Below are 15,361 nucleotides of genomic sequence, written 5' to 3'. Positions count from 1 at the left end.
GATAGACATTCACATTTTTTCTTCTCCCAAAATATTTTTAGCTACATCTTTTCTTTCATTAGTCTTTTATTCTCCTCAGTTAGCCTTAAGTGGGGGTATTGTCATTAAGTTTCAGTTATCACCACAACTTATGAATTTGATGTCACGTAATCAATTATTAACTCTTCGTCACAAGTTAAGGCAAATAAGGAGAACTGGTATTTAATTTAGATGTAAACTCATCGTAATTGTTCTTTATGTGATAGTTTTACTTTGTATAAATCATGTACTAGTTGCATAATTTTATAGTTCAATTTTATATGGAATAAGATATTAATTTCCTTGTTCTTGCATGTTCTATTTTATTTTATTGCTTTCTTGTAAGCATGGTTGTTTATTTTTCTAGCTAGATCCATGCCCACAATTTTACAGATTAAAACCCTCAAAGTACAATTGAAAATAGAAACAATAATATGCATATATACTTCTAATATATAAGAAGAAACAAAAGTACTCATTGAACTGAAGCTTTTAAGAAAGCAATTGCCTCTTTGATATTTTTCTTGTTTATTCCAACTTTACCTCTTGCTCAAAATCTACACTCGTGCATGCTATGTTAATGCATATACTTGGTGTACTCATTATTGTCAATAAAATGTTTGAAGAAAACAATCAAAAATAAAAAGAATAGAATTTCAAAAGTTCTCTCTCCCTTTCCTATAGAAGAAAAGTAAGGATGACTTGAATATCATCATGAATGCTAACAAATGCCCAAATAGAGGAAAAAATAGAGCCAACCATTGATAAAAATATAGAGAATGACTTGTAGACAAATACATAAAGCAAATAAAGAAATAAAAAAAAGAGAGAGGTGCAATATAAGAGAGGGTTGTTGGACTAATCACCAACGCCCCTCCTTCAAGTTTCGTGACATGGATTAACTGCCTCCTATGTTCTATAAGTCTAGTGGTTGTATCGAGCATTGTTAGGATGAACATTTGGTGCAACATGAGCTCTAGCTTGTAACAAGTGGTATTAGAGCTTGGTCATAGGTTTGAATATCCTAGATAACGCTAAGGGGGGGATTGTTGGACTAACCACCAATGTCCTCTTTAGGATTCAACATGGCTCAACTACCTCTCGTGTTCTATAAATCTAGTGGTTGCATTGAGCATTGAAATGTTGATCTTTTGGTGCAATGACAACTCTAGCTTGTAACAAGAGCCACTTATGTGGCAAATCAAAACCTAAATGTACCCCATTGTTACTTCGATGCAAGTCAGATCCAAGGCTTAATCTCTACACATGGGGTAAACCCTATTTGTAGAGCATTCTTGACCGCTCCTCTAATCCCAAACCCCATCCACTTTAGGAGGTTTTCTTGAATTCCAAAGGACTACAGTCTTTGAAACCCTTTAACAATTGCAACATAGCTCATGAGGTTGACTATAGGTAGCAAAAGAAAGCCTTCTCTCTTGCTTTGAAATCAAATGCCCTTTCTCTTTGATCACAAATTAGTAATGAGCATGTAATAATGACTCTTTCTCTGTGATCACTTTTCTAACTCTTCTGATATACACAACAAAGGGTTAAAAACTTACACATTGTTGAATTGTTGATATGATAAAATCGACTACTAAACTTCATTAAAATATGTCTTTGAAATAAAAAATAAAATAAAAAATAAGGTCTTGGCTTAAAAACTATAATAGCAATACAAAACCACTCTCATCAAATTTGATCACGAAATTACAAAAAAAAATATCAGAGTTAGGTAATAAGCTGCACGAAACCACCTTATGAGACAGACTTTTCACCATGGAAAAAACATTTCTTATTTATTCAATAAACTTGTTTAATTATTTAATTATTTATTATTAGTTTCCTCCTCCCTCCATGACTCTCGCTATCTCTTAATCACTTACCCCAAAAAAAAATCCCTACAACAGGTAACCATGTATTAAATAGCTGGGAAGACTTTGGTGGAATTTAACTGTGGTATGTTTAACCCTCCTATGGTTGAAACGTGAGTGCGAATGCGAGAGGTTGATGCTAATCTAGTGTTTGCAACACAGATGCAGTTGGGTCAAGGAGGTCTAAAGATCGAATATGGTGCAGGAAGGATTTTAGTGTGTTACACAAGCCTTAAGCGAGAAAATCATTACGACATAATATAATAATAACAAGTAGCGAACCGTAAAGTCTAGTTAAGAGGATGGCTGTAGCCACAGGGAAAGCTCGGGCGGATTATGATTACCTTATCAAGCTGCTCTTGATTGGCGATAGCGGTATGTACCTTGCTCGATCCCCATGCCTTTGACACTTTTGAATTGATTGAACGAAATATGTTAAATCACAGAGTAGATCATGGGTCTTTACAACTTGTTGGGATCTCTTATGGGAATTGAATCTATAGGAATCAATTGGCAGAAACTTCTGTAATTCACTTTACTGAGGGGGCGTTAATTTGTGCTACTGGGACAGAAGATTAACTATTGACACATTTTTATTGGTAGAAATTTAGGCATCAGTGTATTCGGTCCTTATGGAAGCTCGGGTACTGGAAATGGCCTTAGTATTTGACCCTTGTACCTTTAGCTGGCTAGCGCATACCATTCTTTGCCCACTTTCTAACTCTTTATTGACAAACTTTTAAATGTTTTTGAAATGGTTTAGGTCTCAGGTTAATACTGTTCAGTAGTTGTTTCCAATTCGGAAGCATTTTTCAGATGTAAAGGAAAACTGGGCAGTTTCGTAGAATGCATGCACATGAACGAGTACTTGCAAGCAAGTTGATTGATTTGACTAGAGGAGTTTCTATTACGTGTGTTTAATACCATGTAGTTGTTATACTTATATATATAAACTTTAGGTGAAGCTCTGTATTGCTGGATGATGATTGCTCTTATGTTACTTGTTTTATCCTCGTCACAGGGGACTGATACTGTATTGTAAAATGCCTGCACATTGTCTAATTATCTTGTATGAATTACAGAAAGTGTGCCAATCAGAATTAGGGTTTGAATTGCAAGAATGGTTCTGTGGACTTAATAGTTTATATCATTCATCCAGCAGTGTGATTTTTCTGGTGGTTCATTGTAAACCTCGGATCATTGGGACTATTTATAAAACAGCTTGTGCATTTTTCGAAATGGCATGCTTTGAGCATAGAATGTGTGGGGTTTGAGACCCTAGCCTTACCAGCACGAAAAGAACTAAATGCCATTTGGAATCCACTACCAATATTCGGTTCTTTTCCTTTCTTCTTTTGAAGGAGACAAGATATCCCCTAGCTACTATCCTTAAATTCTTACACTAGTAAAACTGCTTTCCGGTATTTACTTGAGTTTAGTTTCTAAAGCCTGCGTACTTCTAATATGGTGGGTCTTCAACTTCATTTTATTTACCATATCTCATCAAGGATCTTCTTTGCTTTTCGATACCTGAGTTGTCGCTTAGACTCATTTGTCCTCATTGTATGTATTTTCCTCACCCATACTTTTGCAACACATTACTATGTAAATCGACATCTTTAAATTTAATGCTGTAAACCTGTCTTACAATTGTTGCAAGGAAACTCAGATAAGGTCTCAGTTTCTCTATCCACACCTTCACATTTTTATGTTGTATACCTGTCTTATCATTGAAATCCTTGGAAACTCAGATATAGAGACAAGGACTCTATTTCTCTACCCACATTGTTTTGGTGGTTTTATTTGTATATAACATAGCCATGGTCTTTTGGTGACTATGCTCTTTGTATTTAGTTTGGGATTAGTAGGGGTTTTAAAAGATTTTAGAATATACTGTCAGAAATAATATTTATGTATCTGGATATAATCACTGTGTAATATTCTAATTCTGATATTTCAATTCAACATCTCTCTCAAGAAAAGTTACAAGATCAGTAATAGTATTCTTGATTCAATACTTGCTAGCTCATTTTCCATCATCCTTAGATGTATGACCATTGTTTGTTTCTGGGATAGGGGGATGGGTTTTAGGGATGTGGCAATATTCTTTCCAAAATCTGGGTATGGCAATTGAAATAATATATAAAAATTAATGACATAAAATAGTAAAAGAAGTTACAATTTATAATTCATGTAAACAACACAAGTAAAGTAAGCTGAAATACTTACAAAGTTGTACTGATATAAAATTGACTTATGAATCAAAGACAATGAATTGTGATATTTGTTCATCTCTTTCTTAAGTGGGAATCGTACTACTGACCTAAATTGATCCTATTCCTAGTCTAAACTGAGGGATGGTCCTCTAAAATAGCTGGTAATGCAACAAGATTGTGGAATATTTAAAAAAACACATGTGCAAGCCAAAACACACTTGTTCGTAGAAGGGTTATGGCAAATATGCCACTTCTATTCAGGGAGAATAGGATGAGCATATAGAAAAGTTAGCTGAGAATCTGTTATGTTTCTTCTTCTCTACAGAGTTTAGAATGAACAAAGTGAGTATTTATGGAAGCAAGCTGACAACTAGACCCCATAGATCTGTTGTTAAGTGTCAAAATTTTGAGTTGACTATGAGGATGGGTTAATGCCAGATGTCAAACTAGTATTGTGCCTGTTGTACCATAGGAACATGTGAGGTGGATGCTGCCATGTCAGATTTTTATGATGCCAGTTGGATGATCATGTTCCATAGTGCAGAGATTGCCAGGTAGCATGTGAGTACGAAAGTAGCATGTGTCGCATACATATAATAATCCAAATGGATGTTGATGTGTGTAGCTCTATGTAGGTCTACAAGGTGTGCATGAGCAGTCCTATGTTGTAGTGTGTGAGAATTTATCTTGGCCACATGAGGATGGTGTTGTGCATAAATGTTGTGCACTTTGAGTGAAGTCAAGTGTATAGATGATGTTGTTGGAGAGGACACACAAAGCTGCACTTGGATTAAAAGAGACCATGATACATTGGAGTTTGATGTCTCAATGTCATCTATGCTGTAAGTAATTTGAAAATATTCTAGTCCCGTATCTGTGGTTTTGTTCCAAAGATGATAAAATCCATCAATATTCATCATTTGAGAAGGATACCAGGCTTCCAGCATTGTTCACCAAACAAATAAAAGCAGACATACCAAGGCCTACCGACTTTTGAATGGATCATTTTAGAAAATTTGTAAAGAGCTTTGACATGTTTCAAGAGACTGACTAGAGATAGAACTAGACAAAGAGGCCTGCAACAATTGGCAGTGCCATTGTGCATCATTATATGCATAGTTGGAAAACTCTCACTCGGCAACAACTCGCCAAGCCCCTAAAACTTTATTCGGGAAAAAATTGGCCAATTTTAAAAAAAAACTCGGGAAAACTCGGGAGCCTAAAAAACCACTAAAGTTTAATTAGAAATACATTTTTTGTGCAAATTTCAATGAGAAGATGCATTTAATGAGTTAATTAAAGAGAACACAAAAGAAACAAGCAGAGTTTATATATATATATATATATATATATATATATATATATATATATATATATATATATATATATATATATAGTGTACACAAAATCGCATTCTCATGCAGAATGCTGGTGGTGGGAAGCAAAATAGTAAATAGTTTCTGTCAAATTTTTTTTTTTTTGGTTTTAACCTGCCGTGGCCAAGTCATTTTGTAAAACTTGCCGAGATTTTCCCAAATACTCGGTGATTAACTGACGAGTTTTTTGAAAAAATTGGCCATTTTTTTCTGCAAGTAAAACCATCAAAAACTGGCCACTAAGAAAAATTCAGCAATTAGTGGCAAATCGCCGAGTATTCGGTGATTATGCCAACTATGATTATATGTACTTTTGAAATCATTTGACTCTAACACAGTAGTATTACTCGGAATTTGGACTGACTTAGCAATGTAAAAGAATGGAGTCAATTGGTCCTTGGTCTACCGGTGAAGTTGAAAGGTTCTTAAAGAGTCCACCAGGGCTCAAGTCTTGCCGAGTGTAAGGCTTTGACCTCGAAAAGGGATGAGGCTAGGATTGTGCTCCGGGTGAATTTGGTGGAATGGATACCCCTTAGTCCTTGGCACTTCGCCAAGGAGGTTCAGCTGTAAGGTTCGTGCTCCCGTATTGGGTAGTTAAATAGATTTTGTGGAGGACTTCCATAAAAAAAAAAGAATGAATGGAATCCAACCACTTGACATGTAATTCAAATAGCACAAAGCAATTATTATTTTTCACTTCTTAAATCTGCTCCGTGGTGTCAAGAGGCAACATTTCTCACTGGGTCTAGGGATGGGGACTTTGGCATGTTCTGTGTAATGATACAGGGAAGGGTTGAGTGTTGCAGTCCTTGCCACCAAGCTCAAACTAAAGCTTTCAAGGTCATCAGAACCTTCATGCTGCAATTAACCTTTTTATATTCCACCTTTTGTGTGTGCACTTGCAACTGTAGGTTGGTGTTGGTGATTTGAATTAAGGGCGGGCAAGCATTATTACAGTTTTTTAAAGCTTCTGGGCCTCCCTTTTAGATCAGGTTTATTTTTTTTAATTTTCCCATAAATTGTTTTTTAAAAACATTTTCTTTTTGAAAGTGTTATTGGGATGCCTTGCTGTCCCTAGGTTTAATGGATGTCTGCCTGCTCTGAGAACAATAGGGTGTACCCAGACAACACCTTCAGCTACCTCGGTCCTTTGTTGTGATGACTGGGGGAATGGCTGGGAGGCATTTCATCCCAGTCACTCCATCATTGGGACCCTTCTAAACCCTGTAACATCATGGGAACGCTCTATATAATTCACAACATCATCTGCAACATCATGGGAATATCATACACAATGTCCTTTTCCTCCAGAGGATACCAAGGCTTATTAGCAAAAGTATAGGCAAGGGTAGTTTAAGCATTGGACGTTCCCTTTTTAGGCCTGCTAGTGGGGTCCTTCTAATGATATAACCTGGAAACTTCCTAGATGGATTTCTCAAAACCAACAAATTTTAACCTCCCCATAACTAAATGAATTACTGGAGGTTGGAGAAGGGGGAAGGGAAGGAGGGTTGGAGGATAGAGGTCCCAAGGATTATTCCAGAAAAGAGCTCTATCACCATTATTGATAATTCAAGAAAGTTCTTTAACAATCAAAGCCTCCTGAATTATGTTTCAAATTATTGAACCTTTCTTGAACATACCCATGCAAGGAAGGTCATCATCAGCAACTTCTCTTAAATACTTGAAACTAAAGATTTTAGCCTAAGGTGGTTGTAGAGCCTGACAATTGAACTGAAACTTTTTAAGTCCAAGGCCTTCATAAATTTTAGGTTTGCAGACTTGGTCCCAACTAACTAACCTCCAGTTTTGGTACTGTTAATTCCCTGCCTATAAGAGTTTTTTAAACAAGTGTGAAATGCTTGGAGAAATCTCTTAGGGGTTGAAAACTAAAAATGTATAAATAGGAAGATCTTGGAAAACAGATTTTAATAGTTTAAATCAGCTAACAAACGATAATAATTGGAAAGCCCAATGACTAATAGTAATTCTCACATGAACTCTGTCCAAAATTCCCTTCTGCTAATATCTTTGGACATTACCATTAGCTAAGTGAATACCCAAAGAAGCCAAAGGATGATTCCCTATTGTAAAGTGACAAATTCTCTGGTAGATAAGCACAAGAGAATCAAAGAAAAAAATGTTGGATTAATCCTCATTAATTGTTGAGCAGAGGTAGACAAATAGATGACCAGTATCTTGTTCTTTGACTGAAATTCCACAGCTACTTTCTTGAAGTTAATCACCTCAGTAATTATTGCAACTCTTATCAAAGTTGTGCCAGTCACAAGCTAAAGGTGGGATTTAGATTCTAGGATCTAGATCTTGAGCTTGTTTACTTCCCATGGGTTATGATTATTTGCTTCCACACAGAGTAAACAGGAATATTCACACAGTAGCATAAGAAACATAATAATGGAGAATAGAAACAATGTGCATAAAATTTGCAGAATGATAGGCTTTATTCCAAGTAATGTCATATCAACAGTAAGATATTCTCGGTGCTTGATTATATTCATAAAGTACCCAACGGTTGGTTGCACCTTCCAACTGTCAGTTCTTCCAACTACCCAATAACCAACTTCCATTACATTGTGATTACTAATCAAAACATAAAACATGAAGTGGAAGAAAATGTATTGTAAAGGAAGAATGAGAGGACACCCCTGGAGTGGAAGAGGAGGTCGGGGGCAAGAGCTTCTAGCAGAGGAGCCGAAGATCTCAATCCGCTATCATCTGTTTCACCTATGTTGTCTTTACCAACCTTAGTGCATTCATCAAATCCTTCTTTGTGCTCTCCAGTGTCCTTGCAATGGTTGCCAACCGTTCCTCCTTTTCTGCATGGGCTATTTTCTCTTGGGCTGCCTTGTTCTCCAACTTGACCACTCTTGATTGTAAGGCTACTTATCGTTGCAGTCCCATAGTATTCTCCTATTTTTTTGCCTATGTCACCCATTGGAGCTGAAGGAATGTATCCCAAAATGCTTGCTCCATGCTGTATAGAACATCCATCATGCCTGTGTGCCCCTCAGTAATGTGTGGTCTCCCCCACTCCAACAACTCTATAGTCTTCTTGCGAGGCCATCCTCAGGTTGTGAAGTTCTCTAAACTTCCTCTCACACTCCTGCATAAATCTCAGAAGCCTCTCTACCTTAATGGTGATGGGGCCTATGTCTAGTTGCCTATTGAGGTCTTACACCCCACGTGCCACTACTGCAATTTTCTTCAACTCTCCAAGAATAAAGGCCTCCTCATGGGTAGCCTTTGGGTACAATGTCTTCTGTAGCCATCTCCTCTTAGAGGTAGATGTTCCCTTCATTGTGGCTTCCGTCCTCCAACTTAATAAGCTCACCTTGTAGGGCTTTTCAAGCCTCTTTTGTCTGCCTTAACTCATTCGTGTATCGTGCAATCAATAAGGTTGGTGAGGGTAGTGGGATATCACCAACACCATCTCAAACTTATCCAAAAGACTATCCATTTTTGTGTCCATACTAGGTATATCTGCCTCCTCTTGATCTCCTGTATCATGTACTCTAGTAGTACCCTCTCTTCTGCCCCAATCTAAATCTTCATCTTCGACCCTTGGACCCTCGACCCTATGAATTGGCATAGGAACTACATCCTCTACTATAGGAACTCTACCTCCCACCGTAGGGACTGCGACTGGGGTAGTTGGTGATGGAACTCAAATTTTTGAAATTTTAGGGTCTCCATTTGTTGAACAATGTTTGAGACTTGATGGAATATTGCCATTGATGAATCAATAAGTATGCATTGAATCTACATCATAAGTGATGCCTTGGACATCATAAAGAGCGAACTCTCTAATAAAGAAGCAGGGTCACATTTCTGATATATAGAAGTTGTGGACAAAGGAGACTTGGATTTGAAAAATCATTTGTCAGGCTTCTATAAAACATATCTCAAAGTCAGCTTCGTTACCGTTCAAGAACTAATGCATGTTAAAAGTGATCTCCTGACTATTGTTGAAATGAACCAGGCTAAACTCGAAGCAACTAATACTTATGAACCCTTCTTTGTTGGCAAGAGTGATAAACAAAAGATACAAGACTCTTTGGATTGGATTATTAACAAACGACAGTATGATGTCTTCTACCATGTTCACTTTACTATTGATAATGGTGCCAGGTGTGGATTACTCTGTCAAAGTAGACTCTAGAAAATAGGACTAATATTCTTCAGCTTGTTAAGGTCATGTGTGTGTTTTGATATAGAGACAACCAAGCTGCCTTTGAAATTCCTTGATGTTAAGTATGATGTGGTAATGATGATTTAATACATGGTGGATGATGAAGGCTACCTAATCATTAATCACGAGTGTGTTGGGGAGGACATTGAAGACTTGGAATATACACCAAAGCCTGAATTCAAGGGATTTTCAAAGTGACAAATTTGCCAAATGAGAGAGTTTATTAAGTGATGGTTTGATCATATACATGAAGTAAATCCAGAGGATATGGTTCGCTTTGCAATGGAAGAGCTGCAAAAAATGGCTTCCTATTCAATATCTAATGTAGTTTTACGCAGTGGAACTCTTTGTGAAATGATGCTCATGGCTTAGTCATCCAAGGCATTATTGTGATTTGCTACATATACTTGTTCATGATGGGTTGTATAGAGCCATTGACGTTTACCTTCAGGAGCATCTTGGATTTGCTAAAAGTAAAGAAAAAGAGGTTGGTTGTAAGAGAAGGAGGTGATCATAATGGAGAGACGAATTTCCCAGCCAGTGTTAGAGCAAAAATTGAAGGGAGAACCAGTCAATATTGAGAGTTTACAGGTACCAATGATTAAGCTTTTATAATTAAAATGATGCCCACCAGAGGACATACCCATGGAAAGAAAACTATTATGAATATTCTTTAGGCCATATCACACAGACACCAAAATGTGACTACACAAATTGTTGGTTACATCCAATTTGTAGAAGACTTAAATCTTTTCAACATTCGTCAAGGAGAAATGAAAGTAAAAGTAGAAGTAGAAGTAGAAGTAGGGACATTGTTGATTGCAAAGGCTTATCAGAATCTTTAAGTGGAGGACTCAACTTCTAGAACAATTCATTACCAAATGATGGATATGATACATCTTGGAGTGATTCCCGTGCACAAGGTAAAATCATGAATAGCTATTAGAATTATGTGGCGAGAAGAGGCAAGGGAGCAAAGGAAGTACATAGAAGGGCAATTTCTTCAATTTAATAATCCCAAAATAAGGGCAATGGGGGAATCTCAGAATCTTTCTTGAATGGTTCATCTTCAGCTATTCAACATTCAAATCCTTCTAGACAAGTCCACGATGGCTTTGAGAAATGCTTGAATTCAGATTGTTGGACGCACAAGTGCCTTTGTGTATTTTCTTCTATATTGTCGATTCCTTGCTAAAGTCAAACTTGATAGCATGAATTCTTGAATTCCCCTGGTTGTTGAAGTAGGATTGTTGTCGTTTCAAGCCCAAAATGATTTTTGATCTTGCTATATATATTAATAAGTGAAGTACCTGACTCTACTCCTTGCCTGACGACTGTAACTTACACGAACGAAAATCATAGCGCACCTTGTTCTTCTAGACAACGGTTTAACACACAACTATGGGAAAATGAATTGTAATTGAGTAACACTTAAATACAAAATCACAGATATGATGAATAATCCTTGCAGATGTGTTACATCCCAAGATTTTATTGTGGACTTAAGATCATCCATGATACCTGTAATACATGCGATAATCCAGGTTCCAGCCTGATGGAATAATGACAGGGTCAACAGATACTAGTGTAGCAAAGATTGAAAAATGTGCGCGAAGTTAATGGAAGGTTGATTTATTAGGAAAAAAATGGGGGAAGAAAATGCAGCAATTGTAGTATCGAAACCTCCTAGCACTGATAATCAACGAGGGACTTGGAAATGATATTGATTCTAATATTTTGCAAATATTATAAACTATTGTGTTTTATCGGTGATTAATGATTTTTTAACTTAAAAGTCTACTTGATAAAGAGACATGATTCCTAATCTGAAGGGTAATGTCTTTTTCATTATCAAGTATAAATAAGGAAGAAGAACAAGACACAAGTCATAAATAAAGATATTTGATAAGAAGAAGCTAAAAGGAGATGCATTTATTTGTAAGGAAGATTATAAAATATTAAACTATAACTTTTATGAATTAACAAGATCTTTATTTGTTTTTATTCAAGGCTGAGAAAATATTTTACAATTTGATTCGTCCTCTGTGACTAATAAAGTGATTATTAAATAATCCTGGACAAACTTATGCTTTGGATTTTTTTGTAGCTTTCTTTGTTTAATAAACAAGGAATAGTGTGAAATATATAAAGTTTCTGCATCTTTGTCTAATTGGACTTCCACCGAAGAAGCTAAATTCCTTTTGGACTAACGATGGATTGCATAAAAGATTTATCTACTGCATTTGAAGTACAAGAGTAATTGATGATATTTTAATATATTGTCTCATAAAGTTGTACGTAATAATCTCTCTTGTCGTTGACTCCATTGCCCGAATAAACAAGGCATTGGTCTTTCAAATCATTGAAACGATTATTGGATTCATCGTTGAAGTTAATGATTCTTTTTAGTATCTCTTCTTACAAGCATAAACTCAGTTATTATATAAATATTCAATCATATCGAAGCATTCATATAATTCCATTTTGAACAAAGTTTAAAGATTATGCCAACTTATAACTCACAAAGTTTAAATTCGTTATAGAAAAATTGTTGAAGCAATTAGGGTTTTAGGAGGTGTACCCGCCTAGGTTTAGTGAAGCCTAAAGTGCATGGGAATCAAGATTATTCCTGTTCATTGGCTAGAACTGATTGGATAATCCTATCAGAGAATTGGCAAAGCTCCTAGAATTGTAGTTTTCGGAACCAACAACTAGGATGACAACTCCAATGGTAGGTGCAAGTGCCATCGTCAATATAATGGGGGTGACATGCTCAATGTCTTGTGAGGTTGTCAAGCAAAGTGTGGTGGGCCCCACCTTGTGTGCCCTCAAGTCTACCACCTTCACCCCCCTCTTGTAATCAGGCGTGCCATGGGTAGAAGCTGTGCAGGAGTGAATACAATTTTGGGCACTTGAGACTGCTTTGTGCTCCAGTTGGTCACTGCCTGTATGAATTTCTCCATTCTCTTTAGTATGGTCAGTATTATGGTTTTTGCTATGGGTGTCAGCATGGATACTACTAGGGCCTTTGGTACAGACCGTTGTAGTACTAATACGGTTTCCATTGGTATGGTATGGCCCTTCCTCCATCTCCCTTGCTTCATCTTCTCTGCTTGTTGCCTCCTTGATGCAGGAGCATCTTGCATTGGAAAATTATTGGAAAAAAAAACAAAAACAATTGGAAAAAAAAAAAAAAAATTGTGGAGGAGAGAGAAAGTGACGAAAATTAGAGGAGAAATAATAAAAAAATAAAAAGGAGAAAAAGGAAAAAAAGAGGAATTTCTATTTTCGAGGTGCATAGATGGCATAAAATAGAAAAATAAGAAAAATAGTTGTCATTCCATTAATCGAGGTGTGTAGGTGGAAATTCTAGAAGTTTTTGGATAAATCATGTATTTAATATTTGTTGGGTGCTTAGTTGTATTTGGGTGGGAATTTAATATTTATTTAAAGATAGTTGTATCCCACATTGGTTGTGTTTGTAATGTCTTGGGTTAGAAGTGCCTATTTAAGCAAGGCATATGAGCATTTCTAAATCAAGCTCAAGGGGGAAGCTTGAGGAGTAGAAGCTCAAGGAGAAGCTCGAGGAGTGGAAGCTCAAGGAGAAGCTTGATATCATCTTGTGGGTGTTGTAAGGATCTTCAAGTATAATAAAATTTCTTGTGAAGCATTTTTTTTGTTGGTCTCCATATTGTTGCTTTCTTGATTGTGAGTGGGTAAGGGTGGTGTGGCCCTCTATCAGTGGTATCAGAGCGTACCTACATTAGTGGTATCAGAGCAGGAGATCTTGAGTGTACAAGCAGATCGCCGAAGTGTGAGGCAGTTTGTACCAAGACCTTGTTTGGGCAAAGTTTATCAGAGCTTGTGGATTGCAAATCCGTTGTCCTAGACTTGTGATATGGTTCCTGATTGTTCGTGCGAGGTGGCAGGTTGCGATCTGACTTGCAAACAATTTGGTTGTCACAAGGAGCGTGGGAAGGATTTGTTGCAGAGGGTTTACGAAGATCTTGGAAGATGGCTCCAAGAGGATTGGACCCTAAGATGATTGCCAAAATCCATGATATAGTGGAGAGGAATTTTTCTAAGATGATTTCTCGGTTGGATGATAGATTGGCTGATCAAGTTAAGGAGGTTCGTGAGAGAAGATGGCATCACAAGGTTGAGGTGGAAGAGGTTGGTTTTGTTGATCAGTTTGTGGAGTCTGATGCAAAACCTGTAGAGCAAATAGAGGTTGTTGCTGAGGATATTCCTAATCTTGCTAATGTTGGGATGGAGGTTGGTTTTCATGATCAATTGGTTGAATCTGACATGGAGATTATGGAGCACTTGGAGGTGGATGATCCAGTTGTTGGAGGTGAGTTATGTATTGCAGAGCATCTTGTTGTGAGCAATGAGGTTGTTGGTGTTGAGAGTTTGGCATGTATTGATGGAGATCTACATGTTGGTGCTGATATGAAGTTTGTTGTTGCTGATGCGGGGTTTGTTGCTGCTGGTGTGGATTCACTAGTTGTTGATGTGAATGGGAGTTTGCTAATGAAGCATTATGTTCAGTTTGTTCTTGTGCATGAGCTTGTCGATTGGATGGTTGAGATGTTGGTGTGGAAGATTTGCATGGTGGTTTTGTTGTCCCTATTGAGGTGGAAACCTTTGGTGAAGATGAAGATGGTTGTAGATTTTCTTTTTGGCGTCCAAGTGTGGGACACACTTTTCTATCTACCGGGGGAGTCTGATGCAGGAGCATCTTGCATTGGAAAAAAAAAAAAAAAAAAATTGGAAAAAAAAAAAAAAAAAATTGTGGAGGAGAGAGAAAGTGACGAAAATTAGAGGAGAAATAATAAAAAAATAAAAAGGAGAAAAAGGAAAAAAAGAGGAATTTCTATTTTCGAGGTGCATAGATGGCATAAAATAGAAAAATAAGAAAAATAGTTGTCATTCCATTAATCGAGGTGTGTAGGTGGAAATTCTAGAAGGTTTTGGATAAATCATGTATTTAATATTTGTTGGGTGCTTAGTTGTATTTGGGTGGGAATTTAATATTTATTTAAAGATAGTTGTATCCCACATTGGTTGTGTTTGTAATGTCTTGGGTTAGAAGTGCCTATTTAAGCAAGGCATATGAGCATTTCTAAATCAAGCTCAAGGGGGAAGCTTGAGGAGTAGAAGCTCAAGGGGGAAGCTTGAGGAGTAGAAGCTCAAGGAGAAGCTCGAGGAGTGGAAGCTCAAGGAGAAGCTTGATATCATCTTGTGGGTGTTGTAAGGATCTTCAAGTATAATAAAATTTCTTGTGAAGCATTTTTTTTATTGGTCTCCATATTGTTGCTTTCTTGATTGTGAGTGGGTAAGGGTGGTGTGGCCCTCTATCACTCCTTTACCTCTGCCAAGGCACTCCCTCAATGGCATGGTTCTATATGAAACCTCTCATCCACTATTCTTCCTCTCTTCGAGAGGAGTGAGTGCAATTGCCTCTTCTCCCACCGCATCTTCCTCTTCCTTTTCCTCCTCACTGCCTCTTCTCTTATTGTATCGTCTTCTTCCTCCATACTACCTTCATCCCCTTCATCCTTATTGGTTGTCTCTTCCTGTCTAGCCTTCTTTCTAAGGGGTTCATTGCCATTTGCAAGAGTCCAAATGTATCCAATAGTGCTTAACCGGTTTGTGCGTGTAATG

The 15,361-nt window shown here is 37.1% G+C and overlaps 1 protein-coding gene across 1 annotated transcript in view; it reads left to right on the top strand.

Annotated features, from left to right (window-relative positions):
- The first annotated feature begins 1,970 nt into the window (after positions 1 to 1,970).
- The window catches only part of LOC149534755 (ras-related protein RABE1d), a 33,005-nt gene continuing 19,614 nt past the window's right edge, over positions 1,971 to 15,361 (top strand). The window contains exon 1 of the mRNA XM_089805337.1: positions 1,971 to 2,267. Coding sequence (XP_089661463.1) covers positions 2,195 to 2,267 — 73 coding nt within the window. The 5' untranslated portion in view covers positions 1,971 to 2,194. The remainder of the gene's footprint in view (positions 2,268 to 15,361) is intronic.

The sequence above is a fragment of the Cupressus sempervirens genome, chromosome 10, assembly GCF_028749045.1.
Source record: "Cupressus sempervirens isolate cs-2001-9-10 chromosome 10, ASM2874904v1, whole genome shotgun sequence".
Taxonomy (NCBI): Eukaryota; Viridiplantae; Streptophyta; class Pinopsida; order Cupressales; family Cupressaceae; genus Cupressus; species Cupressus sempervirens.
This window is presented reverse-complemented; position numbering and strand designations above follow the sequence as displayed.